Raw genomic sequence first — 24595 nt, 5'->3', positions numbered from 1 at the left:
AGTTGTTCATGTTTTACTTGCCACCCTCAAGAAAACTTTGGTTGTGTGGATTAATTAAACTAGGTTCATGCATAGCTCCATAATGTTCCTAGATTGCTGCCACACCTATTGCTGCTGGCAACAGAAAAGGGAACCGTTTGGGCTGAACTTGAGATCATGTCTGCCATCTGCCTACAACCAGTCACCCCCACCTCTGTGGCGACACATGGACAGCATAGATTTTTTTCATAGATTTCATAGCATCTCTCAGACTTCTGGTCTAGAGTTTGGCAGAGGCGGGATGAGATGGACTGCCCTGCCCTCCAGCCATCCCATGGACTCTGTTGCCTTCTCTGCCTCCCTTGTAGTCTTAATCCTGTAGCACAAGCAAAATCAGTCTGGCTAGGGACAGACATTCAAAAAGCCTGATCCTGAATTGATTCAATCTTTGCAAGTTAGTCTAACTTGGCTAGGCTAAATTAGTTTTGTAATTGGACAGACATCCAAGAAAATGCAGGCACATCCCACAGTGGCTCAGGCTAGAAGCTGGGGGGTGCTAGAACAGCACTCCCTTCCACAGCATGGAGCTAAGCGGGGCATAGCCAGGCTCCTCAGGAGCTTTGATTAGCCCAGCCAAGAACTAACAACTCTGTTTATCACCTAATTAAGAAAACAACAGAGGGACATTACCAGCTACTTGTTGATTCTACATGTTGATTCAGCTGGGACTGTAGCCAGCATGTGGTCTGCCAGCTAATTCACGGACACCCCTTCAGTAAGGCTGAGGGGAGAGGAGAATTCCTGCTTAGCAGGGAGTGATGAGGGAAGAGGGGAAGCAGCCCGCAGTCTCTGGAGCTTGGGCCAGGGAGGAGAGGGGAGGGGTCAGCCCTGCTGTGGAGCAGAGAGCCCCGCCCAGCCCAGAGAGCATGCCAGGATGCTGGGGATATCTGGTTTATCTTAAGCCAGCAGGGGGCCTGGGCAGACATTGCATAAACTGGTTTGAGCCAAACCAGTTACATTCAACCAGACTTTTCTCAAACTGGTTTCAGCCATCTCAAACTGATTTAGGTGCACTGAACATCTGTTCTGTTACAGGTTTAAACTAGTTTCTGATCACTTAAACTGGTTTATGTGTAATGTCTGTCCCTAGCCTCTCAGCTCTGTGGCCAAAATGCCAGATGAAACTTGATTGACCCAGGGGGGAAAGCTTTTTACATTTGTCCATAACTGAGTTATTGAGTTTCTTCATTAAATCACAGACCTACAAAATTGCACGTGAAATCTGAAAACAATGCTAAAATTGTAAACGAGCACTTGGATTTAGGTAGTGTTACATTTATAATAGCTTGTGTAACCTTGAGTTGACTCTCATTATGATACAGTTCTCAATTATATGATCTTGTTCTATTTTTCTGTAGTAGACACTGGCCCTTGGGTGCATCAGTGGCTCAAAAATAAGGTAGCACCAAAAATACCAACTGTAATGACATTCCCCAACTCCTGAATTTTATTTTTGCAACCTAAATATTTTTGTAACCAGTTTGTTTTTTAGTGTATTATTTAACTTGTAATGGTAGAATGTTTTCATTTCCTTAATTTTTTAAATTTTTGTTTAGTGTGATCTCCCTAAAGGTACATGGAAATTTTTGCCTTCTGTGAAAGCTAAGCATGGATTCATTAAGAGGCCAAAAAGGATTTTTTGGGTCTCCTCCCCCACCACCACCTTTTGCAGAATTCTAGATACCCAGAAGTTGATTGTTTGCAGAAGAATAAAATATTAAGGAATAGGTGGCTAAAAGTAGTAATTCAACCACTTCTCAAGCCAGAATGCTGAAAGCATTGCTGTATTATAATCCAAACTGGTAGGGGAAAATATTTTCAGCATGCATGGTAGTGGAATAGCTAGTTGTTTTTTTTCAGTCACCTGCTGAGCCTACTGAGGTAGTTGATTCTATATGATCAGTTCAGATGCTTGACAAAAGTAATTTGAAAAATGCTAGTTTCTTTGGTAGAAAGAAATGTTTACTTTTGTAATATTGCTGCATGAATCCCCTTCTCAAGGTATGAATGTGCTTTGGGTGTCTGAGGTAAGCGCTTTTCTAGGGAGCATTGTCTAAGCTTATGCACACACTGCCTGTTCCCCTCACTGAGGGGATGGGAATAAAGAAAAGGAATAAATGAACAGATGCAGATTAATAAAGCAAGAAACAACGTCATTTAGGGTTTTTTCCCCCTTAAAATATATTGCACCTTATTCATCCACTTTTTAGAATACTTCAGTTAACCCAGGACTAAATTTTCAAATACTGCACAAAAGCTTATCCCACCATATTATATATTTCACAAATGACAAACAATCATTGCCTTTTTGTCATTTTTTAATCTGAAAAGCTGTTTGAGTTTGACACTAGACTAAGCATGAAAACTGAATGATAACTTCAGATTAATATTCTGCTTGCTTAATGGCGAACTGAACTCAAATCTCAGTAACATTTAAATATGCTTTTAAATTACATGTGAATCAGAGTGGCTCACTGGATGTGAAACTTGCTTCTGAATCCTGCTGACATTTGTTTAATTTTGAATTAGATTCTGACTTCCAAGCAATTTGACTATTTTGGCTGCTGAACTAATTACTTGGCTTGATTATATTGCAGAAAAATGCTTTTGCAAACTATATTAAAAGATAACTTTTTAACCAAGTTTTCTAAATTGATCTTTAGAGATCAGGCTGAATGCTGGATAAGGATGTAATGCATATAACTGTTCCAAAAAAAATCTTGTTTGTCTAATTACTTGCCGTAGCATGCTTACAGAGATTTTGCTCAATTCTTTCTGAATTACCAGTGTGGCATAAATATGCCATTCCTAATGCTTAGTTTAATCTCCCACTTAAAGTTATATCTATCTTTTCTTCAGTAAAAATAAAGGTAGATTCCCTTTTAAATAACACATTTTGGCTACGAAGAGCATACTATACTTTTTTCTGTTATATTGACTAATTCTGTTTGACTCTCTAAGCTCCGTTGGGCAGCAATTTAGCTGTTGGGCCCACTTCATTTATCAGACTATGCTGTGCCTTTTAAGCATAGTATGCATTTTTTTAACATTGCCTTCCTTGGTATTCTATAGATCTATTCAGTTATTTGCTTGTACTGGCAAATCAACTGAAGAACTTTAGGGGTTAGTGCTCGATCTTTTAACAGAAATTTGTTATTGAAGGATTTCATATCAGAAAAAAATCTGTTAATTTTGTACATGTTTAGGTACAGTATTTTCTCATATAAACCATGCACCCTTTTCCAAAAATCAGCACCCCAAAATTGGGGTTCATGGTTTAAGTGGGGAAGCTGTTTTCTTTGCTAGAAAAAAGAGTGTTCCTGCATGGCATGCAGGTGCCAAAAGAGCTATTGTTTGTGTCTACTCAGCAAACTGAGAAGGTGAAGTCTTTCTCAGAGCCATAGCTATTGTCTGAGCACTGTAGCTTGCACTTGAAGCAGGAAGTGAGCTATTGGTAGTATCTTGGTAAGACTTGAGATGTGGAAACAACACTTTATTTACAGGAACTACTATAAGAAACACTTACAGTAAAGAAGTAACAACCTTATTACTGCCCTTTGCCAGGGTCTGGGCCCTAATCTTATGACAGACTGGGAGTCTATTGGGGTCCATGGGGAGGCTTGGGAGGATCGTGGGGACTAACAGTATCCATGGGGAGGCTGGGATTGAGGGTGGGGACTATCAGGGTCTGCAGGGTGATTGGGGGGATCAGGGTAGTGGGATTGAAGAGGCTCCCCAGTCCTAACAAACACCCCTGGAGTCCCCCAGGCTCTGCCAATGCCACTTCAATGCCACCAAACCATCCCCAATCTTGCAAACTGCTCCTGGCACTGGTTTTACTGGTGCTCAGTGGTCTGGGGAGCCTGACTGAAGTAAGTCAGGGTCAGGAGGAGGGGCTGGTGGCTCATGAGGGGGTTGGCAGGTTTTGGGGGGCAGGTGGGATGGGGGGGCTTCCCCCCTGGGGCTATTTTTGACCCCCCAACCCCTCCTCTACCCCCAAAAGAACAACCCCCTCCCCAGCAAACTAACCCACCTTCAAAAAAATAAGGGGCATGTTTTACTTGGAGGCATTTGTACACGAAAAGATAAGGTGTTCGGATTTTCCTTTGCTTTATTATGGATATATCTCTGTAGAATCAAATGTAATGGTTGTATACAGTATAGTAAACTGCCTTGGTATTGCTAAAACCCTTTTGAACATCAGATGAAGTAACTAATTTTTTAAAGAATAATCAGATTTGAAAATTAACACTTGCTGCAACATGCAAGCAATTTGTCATGGTCTTTGCAGAACATAATAAAGGTAAAACAGTTGTGGAGTTCTAGGTAACTGCCAGTTGGGACAAGTCTACTTCTTTCTTTTCAGGAAAAAGGAAGACATCTCAGTCCTGTTCCTTTTTGCTGTTTTGAGGTACCAGTTATGTTGCCTTGCACAAAAAAAATATACTTTGATTAGAGGCTTAATTTAATGATATACTAAAGATACACAGCCTCTTTATAAATTACTTGACCAACAGTTTCCCCATACTTCTGTTCCTTTTGTTTCCTGTTTTGGTCATATTACTTACCATACCTGTTCTTATTACTAGGTGCTGAGCCCTGAAAGAATGGAGGGAGAAAGAATATGTTCTGTGCAACTCTAAGAGGTGGTCTAAGAAGCAGTGACTTTTAAAAATTAAATGGGACAAAGCCATGTTTAAATTTATTATTCCTTGTGAAGCACTTAAATACTGAAGCGTAGCGTGCCATAGGAAATTGAGGAATTCCACATCAGAGTAAACTCTAAAGCCAGGTTTGGCCGACCTGTAGCATGGATGGCAGCATCTGTGTAGCATATGGCAGACTGGGGAGGAAGCTACAAGCACAGTTGCAAATAGGGCAGGGAGCAGAAAGCAAAGTAGCAGATAGGGCAGGAAGTAGAAAGCAAAGCAGGCTGGAAGCTCATGTCTGGGAGCAGAAAGAACAGATCAGGCAGGGGAAGGGAATTTGAGTGGCACTCAGGGCAGGTGTGGGGTAAATTTGTGGCACACCCACCAAAAAGGTTGGCCCCTACTGCCTTATGCCATGTCTATGCTAGAGCCTTCTGTCATTTAGGGGTATAAAAATCCCTGACTAGCACCAAGAGTAGGTGCAAATATGTCCGCAAAACTAAGCTTTAACTAGTAACATTTCTGTTGTACGTGGGTGGGGAGAGAATGGTTTTATTTTACCAGTATAAAGTGTGGCTTTGCCAAAAGAGCTGCCTCTTCAGTAAAAGTGTTTTGCTGATACTGGCTGATGGAAGGATAACGATGAAATGCTCTTCCTACAAACGTAGCTTGAATGTAGACAAGCTGCATTGTAGCAGAGTAGGACTTCTGGTGCCGTTTGTTTCTGAATATGGCAGCAGTAAATTTCAAAAGCCCAAGAGTCAGATGTCAGTCTTGGATAGAAGCACACAATTCCAGTTGAAGCTAGTGGGAGTTGTAGATAGTAACAGAATTTGAGTCTGTTACAATTGTCCACTGTTGCTAGTGTACTTGTATTAGACAGATATTTCGATGGTTAACAAGGGCTCTTGGAGAAGTCTTTATTATCTTTGATTTGTATTTTATTTTTCAAATAAAGATGCAAGTATGTATTTGGCAGATGGTTAGTACCCTGGTGTCAGTAGATGACTTGAGGGGAACGTGTTAACTCAAAGTTTTCCAGTTGAAGCCAGTGTTGTCTCAGGGCACTCAACTGCCAATGGCCTTCTTTTCTGTTTTATATTAAAACAAAATATTTTCTATTTGTAAGTGCCATGTTGTTGTTCCTATTTGTACCCCAATTTTTTGTTAAAGGAAAAACAACTTTTTCAGCTGTAGTCAGTAACTACAGATTAAGCCCTTGAACTGCTATTGCCCTTACAAAATCCCATAGGAAAATCAAATCAACAAGGAAAGAACCCAGAGGATTAAATGCACCACTATAAAAAAGGGAAATGAAAACTATTTATAGACTTAAAAACAAGCCCTTAATAAATGGCCAAAGTTGAGTTGTAGTTCTGGAGTCAAGCTTCCTATGGCATAGAGTCAGACACTTGGATCTAAGCAACCTTGGTTTAAAAGTTCAAAAATCTACATTTTCCTATTTTTTTTCTCAATTGATGTGGGGAAGAAGAAAGTGTGTGGTTGTATGTACGCGTTATTGTTTTGTACATGTATTGGCTGAGGCTTGACCTTGCCTAAAGCATGAGGAAAGTATTTACAGCCTGCTTCTGTTTTGGAAGAATGAAATAGAAGTTTAAGATAAAGAGTGCCTGAGAGCATGTGTTAATGAAATGATGACTTGAAAGAAAGCAGCTGCTCTCTTTTGTACAAATAAAATTGAGGTTTATTTTGGCAGTGCGAAAGTGGCACTGTTCTCTAAAAGAACTGTTGCTGTGCTTGCCTTCCTATTTACTTTGGGTGCAGAATGGCAATGAGATGTTCAGAGCTGTTTCTGAGTGACGTGAGAAATGACATTGTTAATGTAGGTGATTAGTGTAAAAAAAGTTAAGTCTGCAAATAGTTGAGCACATGTTGTGTATTGTAATGAACTAGTTTGAAACTGATACTTTTGTTTTAATATATCTTTTTTAAATACTACATTTATCCAAGTCCAAGACAACTTTGAATTTTTAAGGTGCCCCCCCCCCCAATATTTATATTATAAACCTGGGAAATTTATAGATTCAGAAATTTAACTATTGCTGGGTGTGCGGGCCGGGCCTTGAGCCCGCCCTCGTCGCCATGCGCGGCGGTGATTCCAATCCCATTCTGGCTGCCATGGGCAAGCTGGGGGCGAACCGGGGTCGTACCTGACCCGTCTCCAGTGCACACGGGCTGTGGCTGTCAGCCCGGACACGCGGGGTGGGAGAAACCGCAGGATGGTTTTGTGCACGCGAGTTAAAATTAGTCACGGAGGCGTAACGGTTGATTGAAAAGATTGTTTACTTACACCCAAAGATGGTATCGGTGTAGGCTGGATAAGTTTCCAGGCACAGCTCCCGCTTGAACCCTCGTTGGAGGACTCTGACAAAACGATTGCTCCCACGGAGTTTGCTAGGCTCCGCGGGTCCAGTTAAGTTGAATTCGAAAAGTTTCCCCGGAGCTATTCAGGCTCCGCGGGTCCTATACGTTTTCCCCGGAGTTTGCTAGGCTCCGCGGGGTCCGAAATTATAGGAAAGGGATACGTCTAGGATTGCGCTCGGTGACGGGGAGAGGCGAGAAGCGAAAGCTCCGTAGGCTCGACTCTATTGCCTCTCTCTGCCTGCTTAAGGGAGGCGCGCCGGATCCGCGAGGGTCCACAGCGCTTGGAGATCTTCACACAGAATATCTCTCTCTCCTCCCTCCTCCGGTGTTCGTGGAGTCATCCAACTTGGGCGGAAACCACACAAGCCTTATGTACGGCTAGCAAGCCAATCGCTAGCCGCCACATGTGCCTAAATTAGGAGTCGGCCAATAACATGGCGTGGACTCTAATACAAATGGCGGGAACTTCTTTGTGGCGAGCATCACTACGATGCAAAAGGAATGCACACTGCAAAGAAGCTGTAATTTTGGCGGGAAATCCCCCGTTGCACCAGAGCTCTCTCTAGCAGCAGAGAACTCTACCGTGCAAAGAAAGCGACAAAAATGGCAGGAAATAATTTAGCGGTGCCGAAGTGTACACACAAACAAAAAATCACAACTTTGGGTTATGACACTGGGGAGTCATCTGACATTCATTCTTCCAACTGCTGTGGAGGGGAAAGCAGGGGGCAGGCATTGGGGGACCAGGTAGCAGGAGAGCCTGCTTGACCCCTGATTCCCTTTCCCTCTTGCGCCCCAGAGGCTTCTGCCCCAGCATCCAGAGTCAGGGCTGGAGATACTGGTGCTGCCTGCCTGGGCAGGGACTAAAGCCACAATGTGCTCTGTACCCCTAATCAGAGCGGGGCCAGAGCCATGATGGAAGGTAAGCAGCTGTGGGTTGCAAGCAGGAATGGGGAGAGGGAACAAAGACTGCAGCAGGCAGGCGGTGGTGGTGATGGGGCCAAGTCTGAGTCTGGGTTAGGGTCAGAGCTGGAGTTGCAGCAGCTACCTGCTGCCCCACTTTGTACTTGAATCCAACATGGAGGGGAAATTGCTCATGTTGAATGGGGAAAAAACCTAGTCTAGGATTTAGGAAAATATGGTATGTTGACTACATTGTGTTATGACATATCATTATACTTGTTGGTATACCATAAAATATAAAAAGAATAAAAAAACCCATATTTTAATATAAAAATGTTAAGTGGTCTTGGATTTTCTGTAAAACTCAAGTTTAATTGTTTTCATCCTGAACTGAAGTGAAAGCAGGATTTGAAACTTATATTTATTTTCCAAAAGAGAGATTCTAAGCTTTTCAAACAAATTTAAATTAAAAATTGCTCTCTTCATATGTAGTATAATATTGTTAATACATATACCCCTTGATATTATGGGTGGGCAGGAGTGTCTCGAAGCAAATATACTCATTTGGGTTTCTAGTGCAGTCAGTTTGCTAGGCCACTGGAGAAGTGTTCTTGCGCTGTAGGATTTTTCTCCTCTACAGCCCAGAAAAATCTTTCAGAGTAAGAGGGTTGTTGACTTCTTTATCTTCTAAAATTGTGTCAAGAGTGCCACTTAAGATGCCATTTTTCAGTGGAAATCTTATGTTTGCTAGTAATGGGACTGAGGTGAAGTTATTTTGTGTAACATGTTAAATGGGCTCCCCTTGAGTCAGTAGTGGCCTGGAATACAGTTGAATTAAGTACGTTAGAAAAAGCATGTGTTATGTAAACAGTCTTAATATTCTTTTCGTAGATATGATGATAATATTAAGAAATTAGTGCGTTTCTACTCTGAAAAACAGTAATATAGAAATAACAGCCTACAATAAACACCGTAAGTTGCAAGAGATGCTATGCAAAGTAATCTATCTATATTATATTGTGGCCAGAACAGAATAAGCAACATCATATAGTGCAGTGAATTCCAATTCCATTGCCAAAACTGCACCTTTGTGCAGGGGTATAGAAAAGGAAAGAGTTTATAGGCTGCTGAAAGCTTACTTCTGGTTAACGTGTATTAGCTCGTCCCTAGGATCCCAGCATGGTGCATAAGGTAAAATGTTAGGGAGTTTAACTGATGAAATGTCAGGGGTGACATGTAGGGGGTGCACGCAGGTGCATGTGCACCCTCTGAGCACAGCGGTGCACCTCCTGCAAAAGGGCGGTCCACAATCGCCCCTGGCCACTGTCACTGGCGGTGCCTATAGGTGGTTGCCGACCCCTGGTCGGCACTCCCCGCCCCCCCGATGACACTGCCAGCATCATCTGCAGGAGCTCCCAGCTTACTGCTGCCGAGCTCCCACCAGTGCCAGCATGGGCATGCCCCCACAGCCGCCAGGGGCACACGTCGTTCATGCTGGTTCTTATGTCATTTTTTATACTCTGGATATGGCACAAGCATAACTGAGTGCATCTTTTACAGTCCCATAATGCTACATTAATAAAGACTTTAAATTTATTTATTTACTGCAAGGAACTATATCAAGGGAAAGGAAGAAAGTAGATTGTATTGGATCGTATGTTTAATGATGTCTGCTTGCACGTCATTTTTCTTAAATTGCTGCCACTCTTTCACATCAGTTGTGAGCTTTGAAACTCCTTGATTTGTGGAAGCCCCTGGCTTGTATTTGGGATGGGCAGTTTTTGCTGCCATTATCTTATCATTGCTTGGTTAGACTGATGGAGGTCCTTGTTCAAATCCCGGGTCTTTGCTCACTTTCAAGCCTGCTTTAAAGAAGGGGAGGAAGAGCAGGGAGTTAGTGAGAAGATATTCTGCTTACAATTGCAAATTTTTGCTGATTTTGAAATTAAGTTGTATCCTTTCAACCAAAATGGTGGGCAGTGTCCTCATTTTTCTCCCACAGACTTTTCCTGTCCTCCCCCAATCTATTGTGGTTTTATTACCTGGATTAGTCTGAACCTAGCTAGTTTGTATCCAAAATATGATCTCTTTGCCAGGTACTATAACTTGTTTTAAACTGCTGCTACTTTTGACCTCATAAATTTATCTTGGTCTGTCTTGCTGCTGATGTATAAAAATCTAATTTTTCAAAGTGTTTTTTGCTACTGCTGATTTATCTGATTATCTTCTTTGAGGAAAATCTAATTGGGTTAATATACTTCTATCACAAATTTAATCTCTGAAAATTAATTGGCCATAATTATAAGTATGTGAAATAATAATAGGAGGTGGGTTTAATTGGAATGGAACACTTAATTCAACAATAACAGTAATACTGTTTTTCCAGTGTAACGTTAGTTGTATTTAAAATATTTTATACTTCTAATGCATACAACATGAGTTTAATAAAGTACAGAATAAATATATATTTAATATATAGTTTATTCTCAATCAGTATTTGCTGTGGTGGTTTCTTTTTAAATCAACATTATAATCCTGCTTTCATTTCCCTCCAGATGATGAAACATGCCTGGGATAATTATAAGCGTTATGCCTGGGGATTAAATGAACTGAAACCCATATCTAAACAAGGACATTCGAGCAATTTATTTGGTGAGTAGCATGTACTTTTGTACTTAATGTTATTAACTTAGAACAGTAAGTCATCTGAAGAGATTACAGTTGAGTGACACATGTTCCTAATTGTGACATTGGTGTGACGTTTCTAGTTTACCACATTGTGTATAGAAAAGAGTGATATAGAAAACTGTTTTCTACTCTAACTGTCCTCTGAACGATAAAAAACATAGCATTCATATGTGCTACATATGAATAATTTTATTGTGGTATCATTCCACTAAAATTACTTGGTTGAAGTGGAAGCTCACTTGCAAACCATTCCATAAGCAATTAAAAACTTATGGCGTATAATTGCAATTGCTTGTTCCATATAGACACAAATGTACTTTAAGATGTCACAAGTATGTTCCATTGCATGAGAAGCAGCATGTTTAATTGACTTGAAATTATACTTACCTTCAGCTGACTTTCTCCTTTGTGAGATGGCCATTAATTGCACCTCTAGCAGTATTTAATTTGGTGCCATCCAACATAGCTTCAAGTTAATTTGAGGCTGAATAAGTTAGTGGAAGTAAAGTCTGAATAGAAATCCTGAAGTAATTGGGCTTAAGAAAAAAAATCTTGTCTCAAAATGGTGCAGAGCTCAGTGGAGGCAGCTGTTAAATGAGAGTTTAAGCATACATATGCAGTGCCTTAAAGATTAATGTCCATCATCCAATTTTTAATGTCTGGCAGAGAAAACATAGTATCCAAAAACTGTTAAAATACAGAAATCCTTGTCAGTCTTTAAAAAAATATTGCTGGCCGTAAAGGCCACAGAGAGCATGTCCCCACGAGCAGGAATGTGTGTTCCCTGGGGAATGCCCCTGCATGCTCACTGTAGTGTGTGGCAAGATGTCCCAGGTGAGATAGGGGAGTCTGGGGCCAGCTCCTGGGCTGGCCCCAGCAGCCTTTTCTGGGGGGCCTCCTGGGGTTCCAGCATCAGTTATCTGGTCATACAGAGCCTGGTCGGCAGTCAGAGTATGGCTCTGGCTGGCCAGACTCCAGTTTCAGGCAGTGCAAGCTGCCACCATGTGTACCAGGCCCACATTCCCAAATTCTGGCAAAAAAAATGGCCGTTTAGTTGTTCTATGGTCTCGACTTTTACTTTGAAAGCCATTGTTGTTTAGCTGTGATTGCAGCGAGCAACTTGCAGACATGACCCCCGATTCAGAAGTATAGAAAATGGCTTGCCTGAACAAGGGAAAACACAGAAAAAGTAATTTTGAAGTTAACTGTGGCAACTTGAACTCGCACCCTAGTTATTTTGGGCTAACCTCCTGCTTGCAATAGTATAACCAGTGTGTGACCAGAACACCAGCCCTAGGCACTGATTTGTGAGGGGGTGCAAGAATGGCAGCTGTTACCATGGTTTCAACTACCATTACTGCTTATGGTACAAAAATTGCTTGTAATGCCTCTGTCTGCATATATTGGTTATATAGAAAAGCTCTGAGTTCGAAGAGAGCCTAGAGTAAGGGCTCAGCTATTCACTGTCCTGTTGATTTCAGTTATTAGGTGGTCAACTTTCCGAAGTGTGGAAATATTATTTGAGTCTAAATTGCTTTTCTAATTTTGGATAATTGCCAATTGAAAGGCTTTAATAGTTGATTTCATTAAAATAGTTCAGTAATCTTTTAAAATGTTAGATAGTCAAATTATGCATGGTTGTCTTTCCTGAAGGTGACAGTCGAAATGAAAATATATTTAGGATGGTTTCTTTTTGGTAAAAGCATATCAATACTGTTGTCATTTTGCGTATAATGTAACTTTTTTAGTGCTTTTACAATCTAAATTGTCACCTGAAAACCAGAGACTAGTACTTTAATTAAATAGCTATAAAATAACGCAAACAGGACTGGCCTAAGTGAAAGTCAGAATCATTTATGATGGCTAATGGACATGCAGGAAAGTTGCTGAAGACTTACTGCCCAGTGAAATATTTCTATGCTCTGGAGCTTATTGCTTCACATTAATTGCATGTGGTGATATAGCCACTGATGTGGTAATGCTAGTTATAGAAATGAGCAGTAGGGCTGCGTGAGGCTTTGGACAGAGCTTTGGATCCGGAGAAGCTTCGGACACTTCAGGGTCTGAAGCAGCACATCCGGGTCGAAGCGCTGGCCTCGTTCGACTTCCCAAAGCTGTTCGGAGCTTCTGAAGAGCTTCAGAGCTGCCTCAGAGATCCAGCCATAGGGTGTAATGGGGAAACAATAAAATATCTATAACTTTGTTGTTTGTTGTCTGATTTGGATAACATTTTCAGGGGTGGTAGACTCTGCAGAGAGAATGAATCCTGCCAAGTTTCAAGAAGATCGGTGCAGAGGTTTGGGGGGAACGGCACCCAAAATTCTTGAAAGCAAAACTCATGTCACCCAACACAGCAGGGTGAAAACTGCAGGGGTGGTAGCTCTTACTGAGGCCACAAAGCCTGCTAAGTTTCAAAAAGATTGGTGCAGGGGTTTAGGGGGAACTGCCCTCAAGCTGCGGACAAGCAAAACTCGTGCCATGGGTGCTTGTGGGACTGACTGCCTCAGTCTTGGGGTAGGGAGGGGAGAGACTGCTGCATGCCTGGCTGCTAAGCTGCTGTGTTACCAGTTACCAATCAATCATGATTCACCTGGGGACTCGGGGACCAGCTCAATGCACAGGTCCTAGCTACTACATAACGACTTAATAAGCATCAATTAGCACCCACAAAACCAAGCTAAGGAGAGGAAAGAATCAATACAGACAATCAACTGCCCCAAGACAGAGACAGTCTTGGCACGAGTTTTGCCTGTCAGCAGCTAGGGGTGCAGGGCCCCAGACCCCCCCTGCACTGATCTCCTTGACAGCTGGCAGGCGTTGTGGCCTCAGCAGGGGCCACCATCCCTGCAGCTGTCACCCTGCTGCACCTTAACACATGCAGTGTCACCTATGTCACGAGTTTTGATTGTCCACAGCTTGAGGTGCAGTTTCCCCCCAAACCCCTGCACCTATCTCCTTGAATAGGTCCACAGCCATGACATGAGTTTGGCTTTCAAAAATTTGGGGTACAGTTTCCCCCAAACCCCTGCACTGATCTTCTTGAAACTTGGCAGGTTTCATGCTCTCAGCAGAAGCTACCATCCCTGCAAGTTTAATCCAAATTGGACAAAAAACAACAAAGTTATAGATATTTAATTGATTCCCCATTATACCCTATGGCCGGATCTCCGAAGCGGCTTCGAAGCTTCAGAGCTGCTTCGACTGGATCGAGGCGGAAACCTGGTCCAGAGCTCCGGATCGGATCGCTGCCAACTCACACAGGCATACTGAAGAGCTGGTCCAAACTACTCTTAGACCAGTAAGGAAGAAAAAAAAGTACTTAACCTAATCATTGCAAAACAGATACCACAACACGCAGTTCTGGAAATCAATCAAATTATGAAATGCTGTCCTTTTGGCCAATGTATCCTTTGATAAGGTGGATGGGGGATTTACTTTGTACTAAATAAAGCACGATGTTACTCTGTTTAGAGAATCCCTTGGTGAAATGAGTTTTTAGAAGATCCTTTAAAAATAAGGTGCTTATGAAATGAGCAGTGGATATTTGGTTCAGTTTAGAAAACACTTGAGAGCTATCTGAGAGGAAAAAAGAAAATTTAGAAAAGGTGCCCCTTTTAAAGCTAGCAGGCTTGGGCACCTTAAGAGGTGTGAGCTATTTGAGCTATATACTTAAGGCTTAAAGTATATGCCCATTAAAGTCGTGCAATGTTCGGTTACAAGTTAACATTGTTTAGTCGCTGCCTAGTAGCAGGTAACTACTGTAACATAATTGGCTTCACTTAACATCGTTTTGCTGAGTCGCATTTTTCAAGACTGTAACTATGATGTTAAGCGAGGAGTAGCTGTATAACATTGAATTCTACCAATCTTGGTACTATTCCTGATGAAAGTGCTTTATATATTTCTCGTCCATTCTTTGCTCAAGGGAAAGAGAGTTAAATATTAATTCTCTATTGGGTCTTTTTATCAGTTTACTCTTTTCTTGATAGCTTGTGTATCTGTAAAGTAGATCTTATAGAACTATTTCTAACAGTGAACTCGAATTTGATGATAACTAGATTTCTTATAGATTTCAACATAAGTTCCTCTTTTAATTCTTCTTTCCAAGTAATATTTGGACGACAAAAAGCCTAATAAAATATTTTTGCTTTTATCACAAAACTTATATGACTCCTTCTTCCACTCCTGGCTATCGTACTACACGCAATTGCAGTGCTAAAACAAACATGTTCATCCTCCCTGCCTTTTCCTTAAATAAAAGGGACACTGAACTCAACGTATACCAACTAAATGACTGCTGTAAAATAATTCAGAATGGAACTGGCCAAGACTGTACCCTCTGGAAATGAGCCCCGTGAACTTTACAGCTAGCATTCAGAGAGCAAGGAGTGCTATTGTAAATTCAATCTCCTGTCATCATAAGTACCTTCTGTTTTCAATAGTCTTCACTTTGACTTCTGCAGCTCCAGTTTTCTGAAAGATAATTGTCTTAGTGGCAGTAAGGTACAACACTTTCATTAGCCAGCTGTTTAATTTTGAATGTTTTCCCTCCCCCAGTTGAATGCTTCAATTATTTTTCATTTTGAATGCAGTGAAAGTGTCTCTGCTGTGGGGCAGAGGGGACTTTAAGCAGGTAATTGTAGAGAGTGCCAAGTTCCAGAGCTGTGATTCACTGGTGCTGAACATTGTACAGGGAGCAGACAGTACACCCATCCAGACTAATAGAAGCTATAAGGAAAGGCATTTACAATTGATAGTCCTCCTTTTAAACTTAATTTTGGATGTACAAAATCTGATTTAGGAATGCTGCAGTGTTTGGCATACTGTCAGTCTACATTCAGAATGTCACCTACCCACATCTTGAAATCTGTGAGGAGTGAAAAGAAAAGGCACTTAAGTGGAATTGAACATGGGTGTTGCTGTCATGGGGCCATTTCATATAAGACATATTTGGATAATCTTCTCACTTCATAACGCAGGCTAAGCTTTAGTCACCAAAATGTTAAAGAATTGTAGTCATGGCAAGGCTTTTACTGTAATGTGAAAGGATGGCCAGAAAGAAAACAAAGAGTAAGAGTAAATGGAACCAGAATAATATGAACAAATAATATTTCTCATATTAGGCAGCATATACTTTATTATTTTAACCAGATTTTTATTTTTGGCTGTTCTTATCCAATGATAAATTCATGGGGAGGGTAACTAACAAAAATGATATAACAAGGAACATAAGCAAATGCTAGGTCTCTGCTGCCTCAAATTTGGACGCAATAGGCGTCTTGTAGCACTGTGCTGATAAATATTGCCACTTAAATCGATATCTTTCCCCCTATTGGTGGGGGGGGGCACGGAAAGAGGACTTCTACTGGTTTTGTAATTGCAGCCAAGTTAGCCTGTATGCCTGCTCTGTAATATTTTTGCCAAATACTTCTCAATTAAATACTTCTGTCTTCTGTAGCTTATCTGTTACTTTATTCTGTTTGTATATAACCATTGTCACTTGTATGCAAGGATCTTCCAGTATTACATTAAGTAATTTGGGGAAGGGAAGCTACAAAGATTTTGTGTAGAACATGCTGTGTTGGTAGGGATGGGAGTCTCACTTTTACTTACGCTCTCAATATGTTCCTGCATGCTTATTAGAAAAGACAAGGTCAAACAAGTGCTTTGCCAACTTGCTGTTGAAACCAGCTGTTTTAAGTCTTGTAATGGTTCTTACGTGTAATTCTTGTGACCCCCAAGAAAGCTGCCACTGGCACAGCTTATTCATAGATGTTAGGGTCGGAAGGGACCTCAATAGATCATCGAGTCCGACCTCCTGCATAAACAGGAAAGAGTGTTGGGTCTAGATGACCCCAGCTAGATGCTCATCTAACCTCCTCTTGAAGACCCCGAGGGTAGGGGAGAGCACCACCTCCCTTGGGAGCCCGTTCCAGACCCTGGCCACTCGAACTGTGAAGAAGTTCTTCCTAATGTCCAATCTAAATCTGCTCTCTGCTAGCTTGTGGCCATTATTTCTTGTAACCCCCGGGGGTACCTTGGTGAATAAATACTCACCAATACCCTTCTGTGCCCCCGTGATGAACTTATAGGCGGCCACAAGGTCACCTCTCAACCTTCTCTTGCGGAGGCTGAAAAGATCCAGTTTCTCTAGCCTCTCCTCGTAGGGCTTGGTCTGCAGGCCCTTGACCATATGAGTTGCCCTTCTCTGGACCCTCTCCAGGTTATCCGCATCCCTCTTAAATTGCAGTGCCCAGAATTGCACACAGTACTCCAACTGCGGTCTGACCAGCGCCTGATAGAGGAGAAGTATCACCTCCTTGGACCTATTCGTCATGCATCTGCTGATGCACGATAAAGTGCCATTGGCTTTTTTGATGGCTTCGTCACACTGCCGACTCGTGTTCATCTTGGAGTCCACTAGGACTCCAAGATCCCTTTCCACTTCCGTGCCACCCAGCAGGTCATTCCCTAGGCTGTAGGTGTGCTGGACATTTTTCCTCCCTAGGTGCAGCACTTTGCATTTCTCCTTGTTGAACTGCATTCTGTTGTTTTCTGCCCACTTGTCCAACCTGTCCAGGTCTGCTTGCAGCTGTTCCCTGCCCTCCGACGTGTCTACATCTCCCCATAGCTTTGTGTCATCTGCAAACTTGGACAGAGTACATTTCACTCCCTCGTCCAAGTCACTGATGAACATTAAAGAGTATCGGTCCAAGGACCGAACCCTGCGGGACCCCACTGCCCACACCCTTCCAGGTCGAGACCTAGCCATCCACCACGACTCTCTGGGTGCAACCCTCCAGCCAATTCACCACCCACCTGACTGTGTAGTCATCCAGGTCACAGCCTCTTAACTTGTTCACCAGTATAGGGTGGGATACCGTATCGAAGGCCTTCCTGAAGTCTAAGTATACGACATCCACCCCTCCTTCTGTGTCCAGGCGTTTTGTAACCTGGTCATAAAAAGAAACTAGATTGGTCAGGCACGATCTGCCTGCCACGAACCCGTGCTGATTTCCCCTCAGCATAATTTGTCCTGCCAGGCTCAGGCATAAGGAAGCTAAAGAAAGCTAAACCCTTTCCTTATGCTAAAAAGCTGCACTGAATCTGAGGGGTGGAGTAGCTTTTTATATATTGTGGGTCCAGACCATCAAGTACCTTAAAGATAAGGACAGAGACATTGAACTAGATTTCGTGCTTTGTGAAAAGCCCATGTAGATAATGGAGAGTAGGTTTGTGCTTGTTACAATAACTACAAAGGATCCCATTGTAATTTTACCTTCTTGCACAGGCAAAATTGTTAAAAGATTTTAGTCATGATCTCTGTAATTTTCTTGGCTGTTGAAATTCAACAATTCTGATGTGTGCACTGCTGTAGCTAGTAATTAAGATGTTTATAGCCTAATTTAGCTAAATGGGAGTAATTAAATCTTCCTGTGTATACAACACATTTTAATCTGAAAAACAGGCTAGTGAGGTACCTTATCCCTTTCTAGGTGCTGTCTCCTGTACAATATGCCAAGTTTCTTTATAAATATGTACAAGCTTTTTGCTTCTACCTTATCTGAGGGGTACAGTACTAGCAGTCCATTTTTATAGAACTCCTGTCAGAAAATGCCAGTAATATTTAGTAACAAAGTTGTCTACATTAGAAAAGATTGCCAGTATACTGATACTTCTTAGGTTAGATGCCGCCTCTCCCAGTAAAAGTGCTTTATTTGGGTATGCCTGCACTTACAGTAATGCTTGCCTGAGTATAGAAATTTGCTTTAAAAAACAAACTTTTAACTAGAAGATATCGTATTGAAAATCTGTCTGTTGGTAAGATGGCAATTTTCTGATATACTAAACTTATTCTTCTTGCCTATAGAATGTGTTGAGGTACTTTAATGTCCTCTCAAGCTCTGTACAGACTCACAAGTGTATCTTTTTTAATCTGAATCTATTGCTCCCATGTTAGGCTGATACTGCAACTTGCTTCCAAGTCTAGGAATTCTGAGATGCTCTGAATATGACAGTGTAGATTTAGTATAAATTAGGGATCAGCAACTTTTTCAGGCATAGTGCCAAAAACGCTCGCAACCTCTACTTGTAAGATGTTGGCATGCCAGGGGCAGATGGTAGGGGAGCTGCAAGGGGCCTGATCATTGTTGTGGCAGCACAACCCCAGCCCCTTTCCAGCTGGCCATCTTAAGGCACATGTGCACCCACTTCCAGCAACGAGCCAGGCTGGAGCTCCATACCCTGGTACAGCTGCTTGCAGCCTCCCTGCAAGCAGCCGGGGCAGGTTCCATGGTGGGTGGCAGGGGCCTGTCCAAAGCCTGAGGCCAGCTGTGGTAGGCAGCCAGGAGGCTGCAAGCAGCTGCATCGGGGTCCGTGGAGCCCTGGCCTAGCTTCTCGCTGGTGGTGGTGTTTGTGTGCCTTGGGGTGGACAGTGGGAAAGGAGCTGGGGCTATGCTGCCACAACAAGGATCAGGCCCTTCGCAGCTCCTCCACTGTCCACCCCAAGTGAGCTTGCACCTGCTACCAGCAGCAAGCCAGGCTTTGGCTCCGTGGACCCTAGTACAGCTGCTTGCAGCTTCCTGGCTGCCTGCTGCATCTAGCCCAGGCTCTGGGCAGGCCCCTGCTGCCTGCCATAGAACCCAGGTTGCTCATGGCAGGTGGCAGGGAGGCTGCAAGCAGCTGTACTAGAGTCTGCAGAGCCCTGGCCTGGCTGGTTGCCAGTGGCAGGTACATGTGTGCCTCTGCAGACAGTAAGGCAGGTGCCAGGAGCCTGATCTTTGTTGTGGCAGTGCAGCCCTGGCTCCTTCCCCACTCTTCATCCTGAGAGGCATGTGCCAAGCAAAATGCCTTTGCATGCTACACTCTGGCACATGTGCTGGGGATTGCCAGCCCCTGGTGTTAATTCTTATTTTAAGATGGATTTAGGGGAGGGTTTTTGTTGTTGCTGTTTTTTTGGGGGGGGCTTTTTTAAAGTGCCCCCGGGGTTGCAAGTTTTCATGCAAATCTCCAGGATTTTAAGTTTAGCTTTTCAGCAGAAACAAAAATATTAAAGCTTCTGTCCTTTAGCTGTTACATTTGTTAACATAAATCATGTCTATTTGTTTTTCTTGTTACTACTTCAAGAAGATTTGAGAATTTAGTGGCAACTGGAAATTTAGGGCCACGATCAGGGCTTCAGTGGGCGTCATGGCGAAGTCGCGCATCAGGCCCTCACTTCTTTCGATGATGTTATCCTTCTTGGGGCTTCTCTTCACCACGCACTCTGAATTCCGGATCTGTAAACAAAAACTCTCAAAAAATAAGTTAACGTATCTCAAAACATTTACAAAAATTCTTATGGAACTACACTATTAATTTCAAAACATATAATATAAGTGTTTGCTATTTTAATCTATTCTCTCTTGCACACTCAACTAGATGAAATCGTCGAGGAGCCGTCGTCTAATTCTTCTAGGTAATGGAAACCTAACTCATAGGCCAGTTGCCATTGGCCTGCGTCCCCTAAAATCCGAAGGTGCCGCTTATTGAGTCCAGAACGCTGTAGGAGAAATCCAAACATGTATCACTCCTCTGGTGTTCTCTGAGGCAATGATGGAAGATCGGATTCGCGGTGTTTTGTGCCTTGAATTTCGGTCAGGTGTCGACGTTCCCAATCACCGGATAATCTTGGCTCCATTAGGATACGCAGTCTGGACAACTGACGAAGGAGGTTACTCACAGGCTGGTTCACCATTGGGTTGAGCAGAATCCGGAGGACGACGATGTTCTTTCGCCCATAAACCTCGAGACAACTATCTATGCTGTGAACGGTCACTGGAACGGTTCCAGGATCTCGTAAATGACGGTGAGGCCATGGTCTTATTCGCTGGAGTGATGTCAATCCCAGCGCACATGCTCTGGGGTTCCAGGCACAGTATGAGACTCCAATGATTGCTAGCATGAGATGTTCTGCGCCGGTATGTTCTGGCCGTCCGTCATGCCATACGTGGGCTTTTTGACCGATCAGTCCTGCAACAAGCGCTGGCAGTGGAATAGGCCAGTGAACGTTAACCGCTACCATATCGATGTCAGTGACGTGTCCTCTACTCCATGAAGCTTGTCTCACCAAGAAGCTTGCTGCTTCCTGGTTCAGCAGGTCGGATCCAAGCTCCATGACCAAACATCCCAACCACACAGCTAGAGTTTCTTCAGGTTGGATTCTTGATTCTCTGCATACATCCTGTAGTTTAATTCTGGTACGAGCATAGTAGGCAGTGGCAACTCGGTTAGTTGTGGTTGTAGGCTGAACTACTGCTGCAGGAGTCATTGCTGCTGTTCTTGCTTCAGGCAGGAGGGGCGGATGCACTCCTCCGCTCGATTCTCCCTCCCGTCGGCAAGAAGGTGTGGTTGCCGGAGATGACACTGCATCGATGGGCGGAGTCGCTGACCGAACTCTCGCGGGTTCCTCCGAAGCTCCACCCTTCTCTTCTGGTTCTTCCACGCGGTCTCCCTCTTGCTCGGCGCCGTCTTGTTGTGGCGTCTCAGGATTCTCTTTCGCAGCCGCTTCTTTGACTGCTCGAACGGCCATACGCAGCTGGGCTTTTAAACTTAAATTCTTATTCATTAAATCAGTTATTGTACGAAAAGTTGCATTTAACACTCCCCCCTTGTCGTATTGTGGGGCCACCTTCTCATCCACGGCACGTTCCTCCATCTCCAGATCTTCGCGGAGCTCGGATGGAAGCTCGCGACCCCTTAATCTAGACGCCACCATGAAGGGGGAGAACTGGCCGATCGGCACCAGTTCTTCACTCTCCCGAGCACATCTTAGGCAACGGGCACACTCCCAGGTGAGGGTCAGGTTTACTTCGCTTGCCGGGTTGACTCTGGCGAGGGACACAGTGTCGAGGGGCCTGAACAGGACCCGCTCATCACCCGTTATACACCTGAATGCCGCGGGGTGCAGATACACTTCCCTCTCTTTCGGGGCTCCGTCTTCGGAAGCTCCCTCTTCTCCCCTCAGCGAAAGACGTCCACTGATAAATCTCTCACCCGTTCCGCCCGCCTGGTGGTAAGCGATGTGCGCCTCCAGTTCCATAAGGTTTTTTACTTGACGTTTTCCACTGCGCCAAGGGCAGTTCTTAACTAATTCTAGCTCCAGCGTACTTTCCCCTGATCCCATCCTTGTCGCCATGTGTGGGCCAGGAACGATCCGAGGCCCTTTTGCGCACCGCGGGCTGTGGCCAGCAGCCCGGACACTCCGGGTCGGGGAAGGCAGGCGGCGCCCTACAATTAGGCACAGACGCTTAATGGTTGTTTAAGATTATTTACTTACACCGAAGATGGTCGCGGTGTAGGCTGGAACGTTTCCAGGAATACTTCACATAAATCCTAGTTTAAGGACTCGGACAGAACTCTGGATCACTCACACGAAGTTGTCGAGGCTCCATGGAACTTTGCGCGCAGGGAAGGGTACGTCGAGGGATCGTTCGGCGACAGGGAGAAGAATCGATAGGTGATCAGTCTATCGATCAGCTAGCCGCAAGTCAAATCTCCTTAGAGGCACTTTGCAGCGTGCTCAAAGTTCTCCGACTTAGGCGGAAACCACTCAAGCCTCTTATACAGCTAGCAAGCCAATCACTAGCCGCCACATAGGAATAATTTAGAACTGGCCAATAGTGGGGCACGAATTTAAATACAAATGGCAGGAACTCCTTGCAACGTGCATTTCTATGCTGCAACGAAGAAATGCACCCTGCAAAGAAAGCTACAAACGGCGGGAAAATAACTTAGCAGTGCCGAAGCACACACAAACAAAAAATCACACCCTTGGGTTGTGACAATGTGTAGCTGCCGCTTAATTTCACCTGCATTGTTATCATGAGGACATTTGATACATTGAATTAGAGATACCACATTTTGGGAAAGGCATGTGTAGGATCCATAGGTTCTGATGGATTTGTTGTGGGGCATGTTGATTACATCAGCCATGGAGATGTATTGACAGGTTAAGCATCTGTTGTTAAGGCACAGCTCACACACCTGTAATACAGATAAACTGGATATCTGTAGGCAGTATAAACCCTCATCTGTTCCATTCCATGTCTCTTCATGAGCCATGAGGAAAGGACTGTAGATAAGAACAGTACAGCACTAACTTTCTTTGCTTCTGGATATAGGAGAGGCAAAAGAGAAAAACAGTAGGGCTTCTATACCCAGGAAAACTTACAATCATAGATAATACCAGTAGATAACTATGCTTCTCCAGCTATGTTGGGATACCTTTCCATGTGGATGCTTGAGATTTAGAGGACCTTTAATTTGGTTTTCCTCGCTGAGAGCGGTTTAAGCTAAACTGAAAAAGCTCTCTAAATCCTCAAAGTGTGTCCATGTGTAGAGTGATATCAAGCCGAAAGTCTTTTTATCCCTTTTCCCTTATCAACTCACTCTCCAAGAGGATTGTGTCTTTTGCTGCTACTGTATAGTGTGTATAATGTTCTTAATGTGCATAAATAATATCTTCTTTTACTACAGCTAAAGATAAAATGTTACAAAGCATCGGTGAATTAAGCTTGATAACAGCCCTCTGAGGTTATTCAATAAGTTTGCAAAGAATGAATTTGGGCAAGGGGTATGTGTGCAGATGGCACGCTAGTTTCATTATCTTATTACACAAACTGCAACAGTATCATAAAAGTATTTTATTTGCATTGTTACTTTTTATAGATATCTTATTTTTCATTGACAGCCATTGCTGATCAAGTTAACTCATGTAACAGTATGTATAAAATGTCAGCTTGCATGCTGAAAAGTTAAGTACTTGAGGAAATGGTTTTATGAAGTAGTAGATTGTAAAACTAGGATGTGTCATTTAAAATCACTCCCAGAGCAACAGGTTTTTTCAAATAATACATAATGGAACCCAAACAGAGGGTGAGTTGGAGTGTCTCTGGGTTCGCACAATTAAACAAATACCTTATGGGGAGACAAATACCTGATGGTGCTAGAGGAAACTAGATTTAGTTCCTTGGATCTTGATTTCTCTTGGATATCAATTTCTGTGTTCATTGTCATTTCTAACTTTACTGGCTAACTGCTTCTCTTCACAATCAAGGGGCAACAAAGCAAGCTTCACTTCTTTTCTAACTTCACTTCTCTTAGCGCTCAAGAGGCAACCAAGCTATAGGAGAACATAAAAACTAAATTCAAATTGTGTAATCATATTTGAGCCTAAGAGTACCCATCTTGATTTTATTTAATTATGGTTGGGTTTACAGAGGTGCAGGGAGGGGAACACAAGAAAAATTATTTGCAAATTAAGGCGATCTAACTTGGGAGCTCACTGTGCAAATGCTAGGCTAGTCCTCCATAATGGTAACTATTTCTGCAGACCTGCAGCAGAAGGGCTTATCAGTTTTAATTTGAGGTACAAGAGTGCTATTTCTTCTCCTGAACAGCATAGGCAGAAAGGCTAAGTACAGACAGTTAAAAAGCTTGAGGCTGAATCAGTTCAATCTTCTAAATTTGCGTAGATTGAACTGATAAGCAAGTGAACAGACATTCATTTTTGATTCTGGAAATGCAGCCACATGCCTACAGTGGCCCAACCAGAAGCTGGGGTGCGTAGAGCACACTTCCCCGCTCAGCTGGAGCAGACAGCTTGGTCCCAAGCTAATCCACCCACCTTGCAAGGGGGAGGTTTGTGGGGAAGGTGGTAGAAATACACACTCTTTCTATCATGTATATGCTCCCTGTCTTAGAAAGTGTCCCAAAACATTAAGTAAAATTCTACTTCACTTTTATAAAATAGTCTGTCAGAAGGTGGTCTTGTTTTGTGGGGTTTTTGTTGGTTTATTGAATGGTTGTCCATGAGAGCTTATACTATATGCTTTTAAATGATACAGGTAAAATTTTCAAATTAATGTAGATTCCCTATTTCCTATTGTTTT

General features: G+C 43.0%; 1 protein-coding gene across 1 annotated transcript in view; it reads left to right on the top strand.

Moving 5' to 3' along the window:
• MAN1A1 (mannosidase alpha class 1A member 1) overlaps positions 1–24595 on the top strand; it is a 246587-nt gene that overhangs the window by 37942 nt on the left and 184050 nt on the right. Inside the window, exon 2 of the mRNA XM_019479484.2 lies at positions 10532–10628. Coding sequence (XP_019335029.2) covers positions 10532–10628 — 97 coding nt within the window. The remainder of the gene's footprint in view (positions 1–10531; positions 10629–24595) is intronic.

The sequence above is a fragment of the Alligator mississippiensis genome, chromosome 1 (genome assembly GCF_030867095.1).
Source record: "Alligator mississippiensis isolate rAllMis1 chromosome 1, rAllMis1, whole genome shotgun sequence".
Taxonomy (NCBI): Eukaryota; Metazoa; Chordata; order Crocodylia; family Alligatoridae; genus Alligator; species Alligator mississippiensis.
Note: the sequence above shows the minus strand (reverse complement) of the source record. Positions and strands in the feature narration are given on the sequence as shown.